The 22,883-nt window shown below is 41.6% G+C and overlaps 2 protein-coding genes across 6 annotated transcripts in view; both read right to left on the reverse strand.

Annotated features, from left to right (window-relative positions):
- Positions 1-664, reverse strand: part of glrx (glutaredoxin (thioltransferase)) — a 5,772-nt gene extending 5,108 nt beyond the window's left edge. For both annotated transcript variants that reach the window (XM_085776075.1, XM_085776074.1), the window contains exon 1: positions 375-664. In XM_085776075.1, coding sequence (XP_085632201.1) covers positions 375-581 — 207 coding nt within the window. In that variant the 5' untranslated portion in view covers positions 582-664. The remainder of the gene's footprint in view (positions 1-374) is intronic.
- Positions 665-1,916: 1,252 nt separating this feature from the next.
- On the reverse strand, positions 1,917-21,815 carry ell2 (elongation factor for RNA polymerase II 2). 4 transcript variants are annotated; one of them, XM_085776078.1, is made up of 12 exons: positions 21,655-21,815; positions 18,173-18,220; positions 17,344-17,468; positions 17,067-17,230; positions 13,095-13,354; positions 12,539-12,663; positions 11,717-11,786; positions 9,630-10,389; positions 7,223-7,286; positions 6,746-6,917; positions 4,697-4,741; positions 1,917-4,596 (listed from the first exon to the last, which is right to left on the reverse strand). In XM_085776078.1, the coding sequence occupies exons 1-12, from the start codon at positions 21,784-21,786 to the stop codon at positions 4,480-4,482; spliced, it is 2,082 nt and encodes a 693-aa protein (XP_085632204.1). In that variant the 5' UTR covers positions 21,787-21,815; the 3' UTR covers positions 1,917-4,479. The 4 variants fall into 4 exon arrangements, with proteins under 4 accessions (XP_085632204.1, XP_085632203.1, XP_085632206.1 ...); XM_085776077.1 differs by having other exon boundaries at positions 7,223-7,295; XM_085776080.1 differs by lacking the exons at positions 1,917-4,596; positions 4,697-4,741 and having other exon boundaries at positions 6,782-6,913; positions 7,219-7,286.
- Between the last annotated feature and the right edge of the window lie 1,068 nt (positions 21,816-22,883).

The raw sequence follows: 22,883 nt of genomic DNA on the forward strand, positions 1-22,883 counted from the left end.
CTGAGTCCAATCGGTAGCTCTTCAGCCAGTGAATGCACCTGGTTCAGTGACTGAGCAGAACAAATACATGGCATGGAGAAATGTCAGAGTGAGTGCAGTGATTCAGGGTTTCCTGTGTAGCTACTGAAGAAAAAGACGCCCTGGTGATCTCATCCTGAGCTTTGACTGAAATCTCCATTTTCAAACTGAAACACAGCCGTAGACTAATCAGACATTTCACAGCTCCAAGCTTTATTTATAAAATCACAGTTAACAAGACTGTCACTGTTGAGCTGTGTCATCACGTTTAATGTTACTTTCTCTTTTGCTTCCTCTCTAGAATTTACATATAACATCACACACACACATGTAACACTTGTTGCCCCCTTATTTACCGTGCGCGCTCCGGTCAGCTCCAGGAAGTAGTCCTGCATGCTGGCCATGTCGCTGTGGCCACTAATATCAATGCACTCCAGATGTCCCGGTTTGAACTTGTACTTGGCCAAAACGTCTTTGGCCATGACGCAGTATGGGCACGTGGGCTTGATGAACAGCACCACTTTGTCTCCTTTGATCTTCGCCTGCACAAATTTCTGCGCCATTTGTTTTTCTTTTCAGTTTCCAGTCGCCGGGAGAAGAAAGAGTGGCATCAACGGGGAAATAAGGAAGACGAAAGCTGCGTCCCTTTGTTGGTTTGTGCACATCGGGATGACGTAGTCAGGGGGCCTTTCCTTCTTAAAGGGACACTACCCTGGCTTTTTATTTTACAAGGAAAATATTACATCCATAAATGCAAATGGTCATCCAAAAAAACAAATTTTTATGAGTTTAAAATAGAAATCAGATATTATATGCAGCTACTACAAAATATGAAAGACAGAAAAGCTATAAAAACCTTGGAATATTAAAAATTATTACAAACATCTATATGATTTAATAATAGCCTACCTATAATATATAATATTAATACCCCTTTCTATGTATATATTTTTTGTTTATTGTCTGTATACTGTTTGTATGTATGTATGTATGTGTCTTAATTAAAAAAAAGGGACACTACCAGGCTGATGCGCGTGCACCTAAGCGCGTGGACTTGTGCAAGGAGGACCTGATAGTGTTGAAGTGACGTCACCCCTGACCTCCCATCTCCCGTCATAAACAACAGCTCCAACATGTTTCACTCACAGTAATAACAAAATAATATCTAAAAGAAAAAGGATACAATCAACCTATTAGAAACTGAAACTATTTCATATCAACATATAGTTCATGCCCATATAATCATACATGTGTAGGCTATGTGTATGTTTAAATTGTAGACATGTGTATTCTGGTGTAAAACACATGTAAGCAAACACATTTACATTTACAATAGATGTGCTGCTCAATAAACTTGCATATTAATTCAATATTTACATATGGATGCAAAATCTAATACCTTTTTTTTTTTAATTATAGTTATTTTTCAATATATGTACATTAAAATGTTTGTATGGGTTATGAACATCTATGATCTCATATACGGAGGATGTTTCACTAATAATGTGCATGTGATGATTAGATTTCTGTATGGGGACCACACTATATATTGGATACTTCTTGAATGACATACTGTATATTGTAGACTGATGACTGATGACAGGCTGTTCTTTCACCCTGTATTATTTTAATAACTTTTTTTCCCTTCTAATTACTATGCCAGTGCTTAGAAAATTAACACCTGAAAGTAATGTCACAAATATCAACAACTTTGTCATATGACTGGAATAGAGACTGTAAAGGACACAGAAGAGATCACAGACATGTTCCAGGTAAAACTTGTGTTTTTTTTGTTTTTTTATTGAAATGTCTTGTACATTTTCAGCTGGGAAGGATCAGATTTCACTCAAAATTCACTTGATTTTCAGTGGTTTCTTGCATCTAACCAGTGCTGGGCATTTCTTTTTATTATTATTATATTACTTTGTCACTTGATCATTAAGACTCTTAGCAAACCCTCCTCCCCCATTCATTCCACTATAATGACCTTATTTAGGCTAATTCATGTTGTTCAGACTCAACAGAAATCTTTGGAAGGCCGAGAGGAGGTCACAGGTGACGGACAGCGCTTGGCCTCGGACATTTATCTGTCAGAGTGACCCCTTTGTGTCTCTCTGAATTCTGGGAAAAATTACCAACGCACAGGGAAATGGGACATGTAAATCCACAGCACTGAGCCTGCAGCCCACTGCCACGGTGAGGTGTGAATCTCGAGCAGAGCCTCAACTCTTTGCGGACATTTTCTCTCTTATCTGCTGTTGCGATACAAGTGCTGAATTTCTGTCCAAAATAAATTTGAGGGAGTTTGTAATTAAGGACACATTGATTTTGACAGCCGACCAAAACAGCCAGTCTACTGCAGAGACTGACTATAAGACAGAATGTCACAACCAAAATCCACTGAGACAAACCTGGCCAATATTAACTTAAATCTATAGTTTTTCTTTTCAATACAGGACAGACACTTACATGTCCACACTAGCCGAATATATTTAATACTTGACTCCTGACAGAGGGTTTACCACCACAACAGTGGAAACAAACACCCTGTAATTGTTGACATCATTTTGGGGGTCACAGTGACCAAGTTCCCCTTCACATCCCCAAACGTCAGGGTGTTTACTTTTTAAGCAAACTCATATTCCAGTAATTATTTATCCTAAAAAATTAAACCACAATCAGAAATGTTTACTCCATGGATGCTGTCCCAGAAAAAAGTCTTTAATTTTTGTAAAACATACTAACACAGGTTTGTAAACAAATTTTCCCTTGTTGAAATAAAGATTTGATATAGAAGCCATTCATCCATCCATCAAACTAAATCAGTATCAATGTCGAGAGAGAGAGAGAGAAAAAAAAAAAAGTTACTCTGAAACCTTTCACTGCTCTGCAGAACTCAAACTGAGAGTTAAATACGTTGAACACTGTAATACAGATTAGTCCTCTGGTGGATGACGGGTTTTCGCTTCTTTCTAAAACAGAAACACAGACTGTTTGCCGCAAGATAAAGCTGAAGAGGTGGCCGCAGTCCTTTCCAGGGTTTAAGAGGTGAACCATTCTGGAAAAATAAGGATCTTCTACATCTCTTCAATTAAGATCGGGTACTGTTACTTCCAGCCAGGTTGATCCTGAGTGCTCTGGCTGGTCCAACACTATAGCAGCTTTTTTTTTTTTTTTTTTTTTTTTCGTTTTTCATATATTTCTCACTTATTTTCCCCACATGGTTTTTTTTCCTCTTTCACTTGTCACTCCACATAATGCACAACCGTACAAACACACACACTCATACAATTTGTAACACTCCTTCCAGACTTAACAACCCTTCTTTCCTCCAGCTCTCAGACATGAACACACACACACACACACACACACACTTGCACACAAACACACACACATACGCAACCTGTTTCCAGGCAGTTGTAGTTCCTTTGTGTATAGCCTGTGGCCTCTAAGGGTCGGCCCAACTCGACATATCCGAGTGTAAACACCTTAAGGCACCCATAATGCACCGTGAACATCAAACACTGTTGGTGCAGGGAATACTGCCCCCCCTTTTTTTTACTGATGGGGGATCATACTCCATTAATTCACCCCACCCTCACCACCCCTTGTGGTCATTACAACTAAATTTACAATCCATGCACACATACTGTTGTTGCTTCTCAGTCAGCTCAAGTGATTTCTCCTTCCTGTCTCATTTCCTTCCTCCTCAGCCTCAAACTTGGCAACAACAGCAATTTCTTGAAGCAGAGTTTATCCAGTACAGTTTCACGTGAAGAGAGGAAGTGAGCCAGGAGAGATATCATCGCAAAATGAGATGACATAATGGATCTTGCGTGCAAAATGGCTTCACAAAGTCAAAACACATAAGGCCGCTGTAATTTTTTTTGCATTGTTTTCAAGAAAAGTTAAACAATATATCATCTGCCGACTCTTTTGTACTACGAGTCCCAAAATAAATAGATCTCCCTCTTTTTTTTGTTTTTTTACTTAAATACATGTTAATATTTTCTCTGATGCTCAAAAATACTTTTTTTTTTTGTTCTTTTCTTTGCCTCAAGATAAATCCTTCAAAAAGTTAGAACAGTTTAAGATTTTTCCCCCAAACCCCATCACACATGCAGGCAGCTCCTTCCACTGGTACAGTGGTATCAAATTCCACAGGAGCTCATTGAGAAAGCGAAAGATGGAGGGGTAAAAAGTCAAAGTGAGATTTTCAAGATTGCAGGTAACAATGAAGCCTGTGGAATCAAAGATTGGAAAAAACAAAGAGGAAGGAATGAAAAAGGATGAAGGGAGAAGGAAAAAGGGAAGGAAAAAATAAAAGGAGGGAGTGGGTAAGAGGAGCTGTGGTGGAGGCAGTAACTGAAGGGGTGTTAATAAATAAGAGCCAGTTGGACACCCCCTCCTGGTTTGACACTCCGTTCTCAATACTGATTAGTGAAGATGTGTGCTGTGCTCTCAGCACCAGGCCTGGGCTCTGCGCTGGTCAAAATCAGCTATTAGCCGCTTGATGTGGGCCAACTTGTTGTGCAGGTACTCGCAGCGCTGTTTCTCCTCATGGTAGTTGGGGCTGTGCTGTTAAGACACAACATGGAAATGATGAGACACAGCTTTGACAAAAACAAAAACCTTTGAATGCACACACACACACATACAGGTCGGTGGAACCACTTACTTGTTTCATCTTTTTGTACTCTTTCAAGACTTCCTCTTGGACTTTCTGTGAAATTCAAAATAAAAACAGCGTTGAATCATTCTGCAAATGTGCATCATTTATAAATATGATCAATCACACTATTCTGGATGTACTAGTTTTCTTATTGTTGTAACTGCTGCTAATACTATGCTTTTTCATACTTATGCAGGTAGCTTCCTATTGTTATCTTTTTGTATGGTATGTCTCTTTAATATGAAGACTACGGATGGAAATTAACTTTGAGCTAAATCCGGCACTTTTACATGACGTGATGTGCGCGTCACAAATTGTCCATTAATGTGCACTGTCCTCGTCAAATAAACAATAAATGAAAATGAAATGAAATGAAAAGTTTTGCAATAGGACAAGGTGTTGATCCACTTATTTAACTCGCACAGAGACCAAAACACTGCAGCTCTGTGTGTGGTAACCTGTCATAACAGCAGCAGCCGCCTGAACAGAAGCACCAGAATCTCTGATGACATTTAATATGAATCAACTGTGCGCTGCCGGGTGGCTGCGGATCGAGGAACAGATGTGGAGTGGTGGCAACACTCATCATTTCTGTTAATTAACAGTTAACAGCAACAACAACAAAAAATAACATGTCCTTCAGTCCCTGCACCTGGCCTGCATCACAATGTGACACCGGTGTACCAACAGGCAACTCTTAATGGTCCTCAACCAAGTCAATTACAACAGGAAGGTCACATAGAGCATAACAATGTCTGCACCATGTGTCGGACTAATTGATCAGAACATCCCGCATAGGGACTAAATCATTTACGAGTTTGGCATAGAGTTGTCACGATACCAAAATGAGTAACCACGGTACTATACCAGACAAAGTATCACGGTTCCGGGTAATATCACGATACTGCAACCTTTTTTTATTATTATTATTTTTATGAACTGCAATGTATTTGTACAAGTTATAAATACTTATTAATTACTTATAATGTTGTTTGGTGCATGATAAACATAATACTAGTGAAGTAGGAATTAGACTGAAACAAATATTTTTAAATAAGCAATAAAAAACAAATAAATGAAGTTAGAATTTATATGGTGGAAAATAAATAACCATTCAGTCTCTTGCACATTAATTTATGTTTAACAAATATAAATAATCAACTTAGGATAAAAACAAATCCACTGTCTTTTAAAAAAAAATCTATTTGACAATAATGCTTCTTCATAATAAACCATAGAGGACAGGACAAAATACAACGAACAGGAACTGATTCCCTGTGAAAACTATATTTTGATGCATTTTCTAGGTGCTTTATACTTGGACATCCTTTAACTCTTTATTCCTCAGCCTGTACACGGAGCATATAGCCTGATATTAGCCAATGAGAAAATACACAGAGCTAAATGAATTAAGTGCCACTGACGACGACGCAGCAGACTCGCCGCTCGCGCCCGGTGCTTCTGCCGTGGTCAGTGTGTTGTCTCATGTTTGTGAAGCCGTGCGCGCGTCGGACGAGACAGAACTTTAGCTCGTTGTTTGTTTTGAAGCGAGTTTCTATCGAAGCGGAGCTGTCTCAGCTGTCTTCATGAGTCCGTTCTTGCCGGCATGAACCACGAACAGCCAATCAGAGAACAGACGGGCGGACCCAGCGTGCGGAAACAGCCCCGGACATCACCAGTACCAGGCAAACAGCCAATCATTCAGCAGATGTGTAGTTAGGTTGCAGTGGGTGCATGTGGGTTTTGTTTACAAGGGAGTGCGTGCAGTGAGAAGCCGGGAGGAGAGGAGAGGCGGCCGCTATGTAGCGGAAACTGGCACCGGTAGTAGTAATCCACGGTAGTACCGTCGTGTAGAATTTGTAGTATAGTAGGAACCGTTACGTTTTGGCACCGCGGGGTACCGTGGCTACCGTGGGTATCGTGCAACTCTAGTTTGGCAACAGTCACAACCTGTAACTAATGTAATGACTCTAACTAATCTAATTGAGTGCACATGACAATCAAATATTTGATTCAGCTCATACAGTCCAGAGGATTAATCCGTTTCAATCTGACCTGGTGCTCTTTGGTGCCAGGCGCCAGCTTCCGACACTGGCCGTCCAGCTGGGTGAAGCGGCGGGTGATGCTCTCTACACGGGCGTGCAGCAGGCGGTACTCGTCATACTCCGCATTGAAGTCGTCCTTGTAGGTTTGCCGCTGGTCCATGGACACCAACGGCGTGTACTTCCTGTAAACACAGGAGGAAGAAACCAGACTCCATTAAAAACATGTTCCACAGCCAGTGTTCAGAAACCAGCACTCCAAAAGCAACAGCATACTTTTCCTGATGATGTGTGGACAAAGGGAACAGAACAACACCAGACTGCACATGTTGAACATTTGTGGGTTTTTTTGTCTCCTAATGTTCAAATCTGTGTTTGCTCTTAACGTCAGGTTCAAAGAAACTCATTCAATTAAAAAAAAGTGTTTTCATGTTGTGTTGCAGAGAAGAAATCGAACTGTTACATGGGTCACATTACAGGAATTACTTACACTACATAGTCAGGCATCTCAATGGTGGAGGAGAATTCAGTGGACTGGACCGGCTTCTCTTTGTCTGAAGAGTCTGAGAAAGAAAGAGAGAAAAAAGCCACAGGTTAGACTATGAACACTACAATTATAATCCATACTATGGTTAGGATTATATCAATTATTATTCCCATTATTGTGATAAAGCACAGTATCTATATTCTATCACTCAGTGGACAACCAAAATAAAATGAAAAATGTACCTTTTAGAAAAGTATCACAATAAAAATGTGTAGCCATATTCTTATAATAAATATGTGATGTAGGGAAAATACAACTTGGCTCATTACTGATTTATACTAGTACATATTTGCAACAGACTCCAGCTCATCATACTTTAGCACAGCACCTACAGGATTATCTATCCTGTTTTGCTTGTGGGTGCAGATATGAGGGTGCATTTTCTTCTTCTACAGAATTTCTGGTGTATCTGACATTGTGCCACAGGTGTGGTCAAATCCTTTAGAAACCGTCTAGAATAAAAGGGGGCACACACACACACACACACACACACACACACACACACACACACACACACACACACACACACACACACACACACACACACACACACACACACACACACACACACACACACACACACACACACACACACACACACACACACACACACACACACACACACACACACACACACACACACACACACACACACACACACACACAGGGAGGGAGGGAGGAAGCGGAGCATCTCAAACTACGACCACAATATTTATGAAGTCAACTCCACCAAATGAAACGACCACAGAGAAAAGAGTACAGATCAATGCTTTGACGTGTTCAGGCAAAATCCAGTGTGTGAGTGTAATCAAAGATCAAACTGCATGCGGCTGGGTGGGAGGTAGGAGACAGCGCAGACATAAACACCGAAACATTATGAGCAACAAACTTAAAGTCTGAAAGAAATTGGCTGGAAAGTCAGTCGCAACACAGGCGAATGCTGTTTTCTTACTGCGTATGTGCAGAATAGATATTTTTAAAAGGCTCCGTTTGGTCTGATTACAGTGTTTGTGCTCTGACGACATCACAGCTTGGATACGGGATGAAAAAGTAGTCGTGCGTTGCGTTTACTTCACTGCTGATCGGGGCAGGAGAGGACAGGGATAGCAATACTTGAGAGAACATACTCCTACATGACTCAAGTAGATGGATGCACACCCAGGAGGAGTCTCTCTGAAGGTAAAAGCCTGAGTGACTTAGTGAATTTGACTCGGGCAGCCTGTGTGTGCTGATGATTAGTGGGGTGCCATGTGCCTTTTAAAGGCTGATCAGAGATCAGACAGTCTTGCTGCATCCTGGACCATCTGTAAGCGTTTCACTGGGGATAACGGGCGACTCGCCACAAGAACACTGCAGCTGCTCAGGTGAGAGATAACCACGACCCGGTCCAAGAGCTGAGACAAGGAAGGTCTAATTGCTCTTATGTTGTATTCACCTGATGCAGCCCTGCCTATTCGACCGGTTACTGCCTTGAATCCAATTTTTTTAGGCTCCCACTAATCACTGGCTTTCATATCTGACCAGTCCTACTACCAAACCCGAGGTGTGAGGCAAAACTTAAAACACAACCCTGAGTGTCTCTCTGACACCCTGGTTATCGTGGAACATCAGGCGAATTGTGCAAAGCGGAACGACCGGCAGATGGATGCATCATGATCAGAGAAAATGAGCTGACAGATCATTAAGTATCAAACAGAGAGAGACATATTGTCGGCCCGCAGACTTTTACACCACAGACATTCTGACTTTTCAAGCGTCACAATGAAACATGCACCCTGAAACTGAAGCAGCTGAATGTGGTCGGTGAAAGTGTTCAGCCCAATAAAAGTTGGACAATTTAGCTACATGATGCTATAACAGATATTAAGGGATAGTTCAACATTTTGGCAAATTGGCCCATTGCCATAATCCCTATAGTCTTAGCAGTAGGTTTGTTACCTTTGTTGTTTTTGAGGCAAATGCAGAGACTGCTTGCCGAAAAACTGCCCCCGATGGGAACAGGCATCAGCGGTTTTGCATGAATTTACCTCTAAAACAACTCCGTCTCGTAACGTTCTGTTATTATCTCATCTCTCAACTTGTCCACCAGAGCATTTTGGAGTTGTTGGATTGTGTATTTGATGAGTTTGATGAGGGAAACCAAGAAATCCCATTAGCCTCCGTAGAGTAGCTCTGAGCAGCTCACGGCTCTGCTCCGCCATTCTAAAAATAGCTTGCACCGAGAATTAAAGGTAACAAACCTACTCCTAAAACTATAGGGATTATGGCAATGGGCCAGTTTGCCAAAATGTTGAACTATCCCTTTTAAGACATACTGGTGTAGATTTAAGATAGGGTAAGTGAAACACACCTTGATGTTTGTGAGGGTTCTTGTTGATAACTTCTCTCTTCTCTTCCTCAGCACTGCGCCTCTTTTTGGCTTTACGACTCTCCTCGGCCCGCTCGGCCACACCGGGAGGAGGACTACTGCTGCCTTTTTCCGTCCGTTTCCCTTTCTCCTTCTCCTTCTCTCGATCCTTGTCTTTGTGCTTCTTGGATTTCTTTTTGACCTTCTTGTTGGTACTGCTGGACAAAGGAGGGCTGGTGGTGATGACAGTGGAGGTAACTGTGAGCGAGGTGCGAGGAGGAGGAAGCGGCGGCGGCGGAGGAGGAGGAGGGAGGAGAGGAGGGGGGCTGGGGGAAGAGGCCGGTCTGGTGGTGGGGATGGGGACCGGGTGCCGAAAGCAGTCCTGCAGGGTCCCGTCCGAGGAGGAGAAGGGGCTGGGCGAAGGGTCTCTGCAGGAGGAGCTCTGGTCCATGGGCAGGTCCTGAGTGCCGCAGCCCTCGGGGGTGCTGGGGGAGTTGGAGTTGGAGGCCGGGCTGGGCTGCTGGTGAGAGGGGGCGGGGGGGTGGGAGGAGATGGGCAGGTGGGTGGGAGGGCCCGAGGTCACGTTGGAGGGTAGGGACGAGCGTTTGGTGCTGCTGGGGCTGCCCTCGTCCTCGTGGCGGTCAGAGGCGGAGGAGGAGGCGGAGGAGGATGAAGATGCGGCTGGCCCTCGATTGCTGAGGTGCGAGATGCGGGCTTTCTTGGGCGCCAATGGATCGATGAAGTCAAAGTCTGGCTGGCGCTTCTGTAGGAACACAATGAGAACCGAGCTCAGAATTTCCCACTTCGCTATGGAGGTGTGTGTGTGTGTTTTAAGGCTCAGGATCAGACTACACAACTTCAGGCCGATTGTCACACGATTTAGACGAAGCATCTCGAGCATTTTCTTACTGATGATCGGCACAATGATAGAGATATATTTGTGTTCTAAGCAATATGCTCAAGTTAATACGCTCCTTTGTAGGTTTAGTATGCGCTCAGTTGATGTTAAATGTTCCTATTCAGATCTTACTGCACACCTATGTATACAGCTCATCTCTGGTGCAACTATAGGAAAAGCAGTATATGCAGCGGCTCATAGTGGCCTATACAATGATGGACCGAGGTTGCTGCTTCAGGTGCCCAGGTGGCACAATGCTGGCCAACTCTTTGTTTATTTAAATGTACCCAACTGTGAAGCACTTTTAAGAAATTTAATGTATCGTTTTATGTGCCGCCTGGATGACTCAGGGAACAGCATTATTAGGGCTCTGACCAGCCCAAATAGGAGCTGCTACAGGTATTCATCCAGGCTTAGAAAGCAGTGGCAGGATAGCCTGAATATGAATTATGTAGAGAGTTGATAATTGATATTCTCTCTCTCTGTCTGTCTCTCTCTCTTATATGGACCGCTTATTGTGTCTGCAATAGAGATTAATATGATTAATAATAATAATAATTATCATAATATTAACGTCGGGAATGAGGAACAGACATGTAGTATGACATAACTGACGAACAGCGATTTTGCATGTATGACGCTCCATGACGCCCCGACGGAAAGTCTAGCATGTTTCATGAATTTCTTCGCCTAGTCTGACATCTCCTACGATGTGAATCTTGATGTCGACCAATAGGATGACAGAGCGCTCTGACGCATTGTTTACACACAGTGAACATGTACTTCATGTGCCAATGTAGGTTAGTGGTTTTGAGGTTTACACATCCGTTAATGTACCCCATGTTCTCTCTGAAGGACAGACAGTCATACTGTTCGGCTTCACGATCGTTTTTTCTTCCTTTTCTTTTTGGTGTTTGAGCTAAAGACCACTCGCATCACACAGCGCTACAGTAGCCATGATTGACAGTTTGTTGTGACGCCTCCCCGACGGCCTATGAACTCGCGCAGGGTCGCGATCGGTCATGATCGATGACTGGTCGGGATGATACTTGTAGCGTTGCCAGTCTCCCGACCAAGACACGGCAAGAATGTATGCCACTGTGATCGTTTTAATCTGACATGATGACCACCGTGAGAGACAAAAAAAATAGTGTAGTCTGAACCCGGCCTTAGAGTGTGTTTGTTGAAATACCTGGGGCGATGTGGGGGCACTGTCTTTGGGAGAAGTGTTTGAGAGCGTCTCTGCGGGAAGACCTAATTTGCTGTTAAAGAAAAGAAAGAATGACATCAGTGGGGAACGGAGAGACAAAGGAGAGAGCACATTAGCAGCCAGTGTTCAGCTATCATTACACCAGGACCTGCTGAGGAGGTTATACTCTTATTAAAGCGATTGTTGGCAGCTCCAGAGAGTCCTTATCTTAAAACTCACTGCTAATATAGGACACAATAGGTTATTATTTTCAGTCATATACACCACCCTTCTAGTGGCCCACGGCAGCAGCTTCATGTGTGCCGACAGAGGCAGAAAAGACTGCAAGCCAGCAAATGTGTATGTACATAATGTATGATGCAAAAAAAAAAAAAAACTGCTTTGTGAATGTGTTACAAGACCAGAACAATGTAATCTGGATTTATCACACAAGGAAATTGTGTGGAAAATGCATATAACTGTATAGTTTGTAGTTAAAATATATAAAAAAAAAAGATATTGTATCAGTGTAAAAACTACAATTTCATTAGAAACATTGAATTTCCAAAAATCCTCCTGTAGAAGGATCAACTTTCCCTCTGTCCACCTATTAACTGTAAATTTGTCATCTCACAGTCCCTTTACTGTGTGAAAGAAAATAAATCGTCGTCTTCAGCTGTCAGTATGTGGACCATCACTTTAAACTTGTGCAAATATTTAATTGCACTATGTACCTAAAAAATTAAATGCCTTATTTGTTTAACTGAGTTGGCCCTTTAAGCTGTAAAGAGTGTTAAAACGCCTCTAATTGCCAGGTGTCTGTACCGAGCCAGGATCCGGTCGACCTGGGTCTTCTCGTCTTCAGTGTAGCCAGGCCAGTCTCGCTGGACATCACGGAAAATAAAGTCCTTCAATGAGTATGTGTTGTCTTTGGGGTTCAGGTTTGCTACCTGTTAAACACACACACACACACAAACACACAGAGAAACACAGTTTCAGATATGAACTATGACGAAACTATGATGTAAAACACAATAGAAAGTTCACACGGTGGCCAAACATCTGTGCATGCAAATCATAAAGCTTTTGAGACTGTTCAAAGTGAATGAAGCGTTAATACTGTGAATTGGATTTCCTCTGGTGCTTTTCAGTAGCTCGATCTCATGCTGAGTCAGAGGATCTCGGGGATATAATTAGACACTTGAAGAATCACAGCCACTCATATCAAAAGCCCAGATATCAGCTTTTACAAAAACCTGAGTTAGAACTGCTGTATTTTTGTGTATTAGACAGGAGGACGTGTAAATGCTCATCACTGAGTCACTTCCCCTCCAAGTGGCTGTATCAATACACTTACGGCGGATGCATTACAGTAGCCTACCTGTTGCAAGGTACTCCCAAGTGAGTTTCGGTCTTTCTGGTTGATACCATCCCGCTGCAGACGGGCGAGCACTTCCAGCTTCTTGTAGGACCTCAGCGCCAGCAGGTGGATGATGCGGTCCCTGAACGGCCGCTGAGACACAGGGTTATTGGAAAGGCACTTGCGAATAGTGTTGGCTGGGTTGATGGGTGTGGAGCGCTTGCGCTCTGGGACCACCTCTGGGGTTGATAGTGCAAGCTTACGGATCTGGACTTGCTTTCCTAGGGACAGAGGGTAGAGACAATGCTTAGCACCTTCTCCTTTCTGCCATTTTGACAGATCATGGCAGAGATTTGCTCAACAACCATACTGTGCCTTCAGTTCACTTCTTGAAATTGGTCTAATACATACCTAGGAACATTTTGAATCAATGGATGAATTAATTTATTTTGAACGAACGTGTCTGATTATGTGGCATCATCAAAGCATAATATGCGAAAAAGGAGTAGGAAGAAGTATGCACTTTTTAAAAATTCCCACCCCTTCCTACTCATGGTTTATGTTGTTGTTTATGATATATATATCAATAAACATATATTACATCTATAAAAAAAAAACATATATACAGTACACTACATACATATCCATAACTTATAATATCCCATATGTTTAGCAATTCATTTTTATCCCTCATCTTTCATATACCCATTTAGAAATATATTTTATACCGACGCAATGATGACTGTTGGCTATATAGAAAATAAGTAAAAATGAACATCCCTACATGGAGTATTTGAGAGACTTATTCTAAAAATTGTTTCATTTATTCATGCCTCTAAATAAGCTTCAAGCAGCAATTACCTGCGTTTGTCTGTAAAGCAAGGAGGTCTGAACATTGCCCACTGTTAAGGCCCTCAACAAATATCTGTCATAAGAGTTAGGAGCAAAAATACACTATACATTGGACTGTAGTTCTCAATATCAACTTGTAATAGTTTTAAAAAGTGTCTTCAGGTGACCAGAACACAAGACGCCTCTGCTCTGCGTTGCTGAGCCATGGTGCTTAGTCAGGATGCCTGCACATTTCTCTATACGGCTTCACTGCCATTATGAAATTCTAAAGCTCTTTAAGAGATTAAGGTTAAAGAGAGGAAGAGAAAGGGAAAACTCCCCCTCTCTCCCTCCCTCGTCAGAACGCAGGACCAGGAGCAACGTGAGGAGGTGTAAGCTTGGGCAGATTGGGTTGTTTAACCGTAACAACAGTTTGCCGCAGGTGAAAAGTTTAAAGTATTTAGTTTTTGTCCTTCAGAAACAGTTTGGACAAGAGGACAAGAGAACAGTAACTTACAACATTAAAATGGCACGACATGCCAAATGACAATGGTTGTGCAGCTTTTTTATTAAAAGATACAAGCTGCAGCCAAAGATAAAAATACAAGTTGCAGACTGTTACCTGAAATTAACAGCCTGTGAAACAAGAAACTAAAGGCCCCTTTTGCATTAGTAAATAGGGTGCTCGCTCCAAACCAGCTGCCACAAGCTGCCGTCCCACCCCTTTTCTCTGCTGCTCCTCTCGTTTCCCAGTTTCTATCTGGGCCAGAGTATACAAATCTATTCCCAGAGCCCAGAAAACATGCCTGAGGTGGTTTTAACTTGCTCAGTGAAACTAGAATCAGAAGTCAACACTAACCTTCAATTATTTTTCAATTGAAGTCTTTGACAAGGGCTTAGATGTAACAAACTACTCCTGAATATTAAGATCTTTGAGTTGGCTTTGCATACTGCATAAAAAAAACAACTCCAACAAGCAGTTACTGTACATAAACCGCATGATATTATCTACTAGTCCAGTGATTTTGCAGGATTTCGGGGAATAAACCAACACTCAATACGAAGCTTAAATAATATATCTATTACCATTGATTATAATTATCTTGATCACCTGTCACCTGTTCCCATTGAGAAGATTTTCTTACAGCTTTCTTTCTGCTTTAGTTCATATCCAAATATGGTTAAATTTCAGTTTCAGGTCTCTCAACTGAATTTTCTCACCTGGCTTTTTGAGATTTTTTTTTTTTTTGTGAATAGTCAGGATAGTAGTTTCATCATTGTCCTCTAAACAACCACATTGACTATCATTTTAAAGCTGATATTGATCATCTTTTTATTCCCATACTTAAGTCAACCAGCACATGTTTGCACTTGAACAGTAACGACAGACTGAAACTTTTGAGGTTTCCACTGTGACAGTGCCAGACTAGCTGAAAGACATAACATCATCAAGAGCAGAAACGTCTTGAGGGCAAATGAAACAAATATTACAACATTTTTTCAGATCAGTTCTAGACTTTCAAAGAAACTGTCACCTATCCAGTGAGCAGATTATTATTAAAAACTGAAATTAGGTTGATTACAGTTGTAAACACAACAGTTCATTCATTCATTTATGCATATGTCACAGTTAAACTGACAAAACGACAATGAATGCATACTCATTTGCATACAGAGCTGAGGTTTTGAGGGCTGATAGCAGCAGTCACGCAGGATGATTGTGGAGAGGCATTTTAATACCAGGTGTGGGAGGGACACTGTGACTAAGTGACGCTACTCCGCTTTTGTGGTTTTCTTCACTAGCAAGTGCATATTTTCACCTCGACTTTAGCTTGTCTTTACCACTTTGTTTTAAACAAAAAAATAATCCTTGTCATTCATTGAGAGCAGAAATATATTTGAAAAACAAGCTTCTGCTAAGACTAAAAAACAGATGCTTAAAATAGGGACTGAAGGAAGGAAGGGGAAAGAACATATTGGATATGAGGTATTACATCAAGGGATCAGCTGAACTGAATATTTTCCATCACTGAATAATCTTTTTTTTTTTTTTTTAACGACGATAAAAAAATCTGAAGGCCGTCCATCATTTTGACATATTAGAACGCTGAGGTCAATCTACCGTAACGTGAAGTAATCCACACCAACTGTGTCAATATCCACATGTAGACCACCTGTTGTAGACTGTCCTGAAGTAGCACTGACAATCTCAGTCTCCAGTACGGCAGCAGAGCATGAGTTCAGCTTTTAGACGAAAATCAAAACCAGCCAAGTCTGTGTCCCAATGAAAAAGTAATTGCCTCCCTGTGTCAGTATAAACTTATTGCAAATGGTTTGTTGATATTTTAATTAGAATTGTCTAAATCTGTAAAACTGAATTTTTCATATTTACCTGTTCAAGCACAACAGCTGCACTGATTTAGTGCAGTTTGCTGTAACTGTGTAAAATAATTTTCATGAAAACCGACTCTATAGTTGGCACCTCTGTTCATCAACTCTCTGAGCTCTAATAAATGCATAATCGGTGAGATTAGTTGGTATATGAAAGGTGATTCTGATTGAGTTGTCTTGGAAAATGAAAAAGGCAGTGTTTCATCATGAATAATACAGGAAAATTAAAATGACGTATGATTAGAGATTATTATGAACTGGCAATAAGAAAGACTAACGCTGATGACATCAGCATGTTGTTTTGTTGCACATACCAGCCCTACCTGCACCGAGGTGGATAAGAAATATGAGTGACATTGGAGAGATTGACAAGACAAATTAGACTCAGATTAGATTACTGTTCCTGTGCTCATGCACACGAGTGGTGCAGCGACTGGAAACTGGTTTTCTGACCTTTTATGTATCACTTTGGCCGGTTATGTGCCAATCAAAACAAAAAAAAAAGCTTCATCTACCACCTTAGGCCCTTATCAGTTAGACTCATAATCTGGAAAAGACTGAGGTAGCATAGTGGTTCAGTCAGTCCTAATAATGGCTTTGAATGGAGTCAGGCTTTTGGCTTTCATCTATTCAGGCCCTAAAAGGGGGCCAAGTTTGAAAAGCGAGGATCGGTGCTGATAGAGTGTAAAGCCATGCTGCTGTGCTGGGATACGACCTGGCATCATTTTGTGGCAGTTACTGATAAGGGCGACCCGAACCGAGGGGCCTTACCTCTGTATTGGCCCCCAGGTTTGATGACTTTGGTCCCACGTTCACGCGTGTCCTCCACGGCCTGGGTCATGCGATCCCGGGTCACCTGGTAGGAGTCATTAGTGGCACACACGGTGACCTTGTCCTGTACCGTTGCCAACAATGCCAGGTGTGAGGCCCCTGAGCTGTGGACAAAGAGGGAGTATGAGAAAGAAATGCGAGGCAGAGAGGGATTACGTTCTAGCAACGTGTGGTAAGACAGTAACAGTTGATTCAGCTGACCAGTGATTACCATTACCTTGACACATACTGATGGATGCAGTCAAAGCTTCCCTGAGGGTTGTCCTTGCCCACATTAGACAGGTAAAATTCAAAATTGTTGAAGGTGTCTGACGAGGAATTGGACTTGGGAATTTTAATGCGCTGTGTAAAAGAAAAAGAAAACATATATAACAGTTGAGAATAACATAACTTATAGTATCTATTCACACCTTACTGTATGCAAATATAACGGAGAGCTAGATAGTCAAATCATTTACAACTATAAAACTGTGATATGGTCAATTCAACCAAGTGGTGAAACATGCTTATGTCTTGACAGAGTCTCCACTTATGCACTGACTAAACAGAAGCACTGTCCACATCTGAGCTATGCAGATAAATAGGCACAAAATGGAGGCCAGTGTGAGTGGAAGGTCTCTTGAGGTCTCAGGAGTTAAGAGGAGGCTGTACGTGAGTCATGTGAATCATGGACTACGAGCAGTCAGGGCTGAACAATTGATCAAAAATATCCTAAATCTGGCCAGATTTAACATCTGAATCACAGGAGCTGCAATTCTGTTCAAGTCCCAACACACATTTTTTTGCTCGAGTATGATAAGCAACCTCTCAGTGATCAAACCATTATGGGACAATGATGGTGACACAGAAAAGTGTAAACTGAGCAGCACTTACATAGGTGATTAACAACTAGAACAAGTTTGAAAGAGTAAGTAGCTTTTCTTGGTTGTAAGATACGTGTGTAGCAGGATTTCAACGAATAGAGCAAAGAAAAATCACCATATGAATAAATGAATACATAAATATCTGCTCTCTGATTGATGCAAACACAAATCTGTGACACTTACCCCCTGGAGTCCCTTGAATTGTATTGTTGGCCGCAAAGAAGGTACATTCTGAAAGCGAAAGAAAACAATAGTTAAACTTTAACGTCATAACGCTGTAAATGTAAAGGAACATGAGGAGTGCAATGTTAGCTGGGTGGGTAAGGGTAACACAAGAACACCTACAGAAATAAAAACAAAAAAACAGTGGGGTTAAGACCTGCAGAACATGTTAATGCAGTTACTTGACTGGCATTTTAGCAGTCGAAACATTTGGTTGTAGAAACAGCAGAGCCTTAGGGTCCCATCAAACCGACTAAAAGTTTTAACTAGCACTGACAAAGGCTCACTAAGCAAACGCTGTCCTTACAATTTCTGTTGTCGCACATAAACATAGTGCTAAGACTTAAGATGACAGCTAACTGGGATGACTGACAAACACATGCCATCTGTGTCTTTTAGAAAAGAAAATGACCAGGCAGTGATCTGGTCGGTCGTCAGAATGTCAATAAAGTGTGTCCAAGCAAATTTCTGTTGGTAGAATTCATGATATATTTAACGTTGAAGAATTCATAATATTATTGATCACTAAACTTATGTATAGTATCATGGGTGGGATGTACAGTGTGGGAATAAAGGTTGAATTTACAAATTGTCACAACATTACTATTTATCGTATTGATGGGAATTTGCTTGGACACATTTTAAATAGCAAAACGGTGACCATCAAATTTCTCTAAACCCAAAGGTGATGTAAAACTGTTTTGTCTGACATCCAGTCTAAAATAAAACATTGATTTTAGAATTTTAAAAAAGTGAAAAGGAAACAAATCCTCACAATGGAGAAACTAATGTTTGAATGAGTGGCATTTTTATTTGAATCTAAAAAAAATGGGGTGGATTGATGAGCAAACTAGTGCCAGAACCAGTGGTTACCCGAGGTAACTGTCGGTCACAACACCTGATGACGGTCCAGTAACAGCCAACATTGGGCTCAGTGTCTGAGCGCCCTTAAGTTTATAATCTACAGAGAAACCATGTGAGTCAGCTTTGCCTGCATCTTCTTAGGTAGTGAGGTAGGTAAAATTGTTTGCTTTTATCTGGCCACAAGTAGTGGAATTTGGACAACAGTCAACACGCAGCAGATATTTTGAAGAGGGTATTTGTGAAATGTCTTCGTCTTGTGTAGGTTTGCAGGTTTGTGGTGTGGGTGGCTACTTGAAATGCAGTTGACAGCCACAATTATGCAGTGGCTGCTCTGGCGCAGTATAGGTCAGGACAGGAAAGCACAGGACTCTCGGCTTCTTCACACAGATGAAGGCAACAGAAGAACCAGTTGGCTAGAGCAGCTTAGACTTCAGAAACGCTGTGTGAACTGGTTTCGGTGGAATGTGCATTTCACTCGCAGCGTCTCTTAACATTCCTGGACATTAAAACACAATCGCCGACTCATATGTGGAACACTGTGCAGATAATTCAGGAAATAACCTTTTAATGACAGTAAAATAACTATGTCATGGTTGTTGAAGCTAAGCTACTCAAAGCTACTGACTGACTCCCTCCCCCACTATCCATACACACACACACACCAACCAGTCCTCACACTCTCTCTCTCTCCCTCACACACACACAGTTCTGATCACATTTCACATCACCACAGAAAGACAAAGATAGCCAGCTACCATAGTTCGATGACTGGTTGAGCTACAACACACATTACTGAGAGGGAGAGAGAAACAAAAAGCAGGCAGTTTTGGCTGCTCAGTCAGCAAGAGATGGCAGGCTGCCGTTCAATGCAGCGTACAGACCAACATTACCACATCCAATAAGGTTGTAGCATGGGCTGTCACAAAAGAATTCCTTCAACTTAGTGATGACTCGGATTCCCAGCGGTGATAATCTGACTAAGTAATCATTTTTAAATTATGCTTTATTATCCACATTTCAAACAAGGGTTTTTGTTAAGGCAATCATTGTACTACACAGAGTAAAACTTTCACACACACACACAGGGGTGTGACTAGTCTGTGGCATACATACAGCTACACACCAGGTGTCATAAAAAAAAAAAAAAATCAGTTGCAGAAACCTCTGATCGTTACTGTCCAACGTTAAACGACAGTGCAGTGGGATCGAAGCCCAGCCACTGTTACGTAACGGCGTTGTTGTTGGCAGAGTTAAGGTCAGGTAACTTGGCTTCAGGCCTCCCCCCCCCCACTCAAGACTGCAGAGTAGACCTCTCCAGATTAGTTCACCTGTGTGGCACCTCAACAAGATTACACCATTTTGTACAGTTCAAGATTAACAAGTTATATTTAATCTGCGCAGGTATGCAGTGTCCTATTTGCACACTTGGGTTTCAAAAGCTGCTTTATGGCTGACTGGTGTCAAGCTCTGGGGTGAAATGCAGTGCACTTGCTGAAACAGAATACATACAATACAAATTAAGTGGACACCAAGGACAATTATCCTATTATCTTTTAAATATAAATGTGGAGGCTTAGTTGCCACCAGATCTATGTGCTTATCACTGCTGGTTTCTTTCGCCTCATGCAAAATCATGAGTAGCCTATTTATGAGAGTATTTATCCCCCTGCTTACAGAGTTATCTTACATCCTGTGTAGCAGCTTGTCCGACAGACTATAAACACTCATATAATTTAAAGTTAAAAACAGAGCTGTAAAGTGATAAGCCTGACCAGGGACTTCATAGTAATCTTTGCCAGGTTTGGTTGTGTTAGCTTTGTGGACTGGCCCCCCAACTTTGAACCATATGGTAAGCTAGCTAGTCACCAAACCACCTCAATTCAACTTGTAAATTAAACCACGTTAGTATCTTTAATTTATCCATAACGTTGTATTTCCACCCTAACCCTCCTGACGCCCCTGAAATAACAACAACCTCGTCGAATATAAAATATGTTCAGGTTTAGTTTGCTGTGTATGTGTTCATGTCTAATAATCCTCGGTTTGTGAGACTTCTTTTCTTTTTTTTTACCTGGTGACGAGTGTATTCGTTGATTAAAATTACAAATTTCCTAATTTGGTCAAAGTAACTAGTAGTTTGGCAACAAGAAAAAAAAAGGGACCTGGCCAGCACAGCACAGCACAGCTCAGCACAGAGGAGCTAACGTCGGCTAATCAGTGTCTTAACTTTACCCACAGGTTTACTAGGTTAAATAAGTATTGTCATTTCGAAGAACCTGGTCGGGATACAAGTGCGAAGCCTCGTTTATCTCCTTCATATGTTGAATTTAACGACACACGAGTGGTAAGGTAGAAAAAACCAAGGAGAAAAGAAAGTCGGCTGAGCTAACTTTGTAGCTTTAGCCGTTAGCTGTTAGCTGTGCGTGGCAGTTGAGTCGGGCTTCCCAGCTGAGACGAGCCCGTTGTCTGTCAGTCTAACTAACGTGACAGTTTAAAGAGGCTAATTTTAACTGGGGGTGGGGGAGAATGAATAGATAGATAAATAAATAAATAAATGAACGCCGGGGTTTTCCACTCACCATACAATTTTGGTAGCTCTCTATCGCTCTCAGTGCTGTCTCGGTCAATTTGACGTGCAACACGGTGACTCTGTCGGCGCTCTGTTGGCCACAATTTAATCCGTACCTCCCATCCTCGGAGAGCGCCGCCATCTTTACCAGCCCTCCACCATCGTCCCTCTGAGGCTGGTGGAGCATTTAGCAGCCCAGACTCCCTGTGTGTGTGTGCTCAATGCATGCGAGCCGGGGAGGGAGGGACTATAGCTGCTGCTGCTGCTGCTGCTGCTGCTGCTGTTACTGCTGCTGGTGGTGGTGCTGGTGCCTACAGGGCTGACTGACTGTCTGTAGTGGATTGGTCTTGACTTGTTAGCTCGTTAGTTTAGTTTTTCACTTTTCCCTGCAACAGTCATTCAACTGACAGTAGATACAGCATTACAACAACAACAAAAAAAAAAGGTGTGTTTTCTTCACCCTGCTCCTTTTCCATGAATAGCCTGCCAGAAGAGGATCTCAAACAAAAAAGCCAAAATAGTTTAAAAAGAAATTAAAACATAGGCTAGTATGATAGAAAGCCATAAACAGGATTAAACATTTGCTGATTAGGCCTATTAATCATCTGTTGATTATAAGATTTCTGCTACTTTCTGTCACATTGAAACCATAAAGAGCTCCAAAGGTTTAATTGAAATCAAGAATTAAAGGGTAGGCACTTATAAACTGAATAGCTTTTTCAACCTACACCTACAGCCTACACAATGCATTATTGAAGGTTGATTGATACCTGACTATAACAATTTGTGCACAAGGACAAATAAACTACTACTACTAATAATAATCTACCATTATTTTTGTCAATATTGAAAATGTATATGCATTAAACATATAAAAATTAAATGAAATTAAATATTAATGTGCTTCACAGGTAGGTTACTACTACAACACGCAGGCTTATTTTTAAGATAACTATTTAGAGAACCAAGACTTCATAGTGTCACACTTATAATGTTTTTTTCAAGAGTTGCTAAAGGGCAATTTCCAGTAACCAGTTTCCCTTTCTCTGCGAGCCAACAGGGCTCCAGCTCTCAGACACATAGTTGCCTCTCTCTCAGATGCATAGTTACCTCTTAACAAAACTGCCACTGCCTGCTCTGTTTTGCTGACATGGTAGAACTAATTCTGGCCTAGTGAAACTGTTAAAGGTAGCTTTTGTAGACTCTGCTGCAGCACAAGCTCAGCTTCATTCACATACA

This window comes from Trachurus japonicus, chromosome 5 (genome assembly GCF_045865225.1).
Source record: "Trachurus japonicus isolate A0001 chromosome 5, Traja_1.0".
NCBI lineage: Eukaryota > Metazoa > Chordata > Actinopteri > Carangiformes > Carangidae > Trachurus > Trachurus japonicus.

Excerpts from the sequence above, each read along its gene's own strand:
- ell2 (XM_085776077.1), bottom strand. The coding sequence starts at position 21,786 with ATGGCGGCGCTCTCCGAGGATGGGAGGTACGGATTAAATTGTGGCCAA. Across the intron at positions 11,787-12,538 it reads GTCGACCGGATCCTGGCTCG|CAAATTAGGTCTTCCCGCAG; the intron begins GTACAGACACCT and ends TTTCTTTAACAG. Across the intron at positions 7,296-9,629 it reads GAACCCTCACAAACATCAAG|ACTCTTCAGACAAAGAGAAG; the intron begins GTGTGTTTCACT and ends TTTCTTTCTCAG.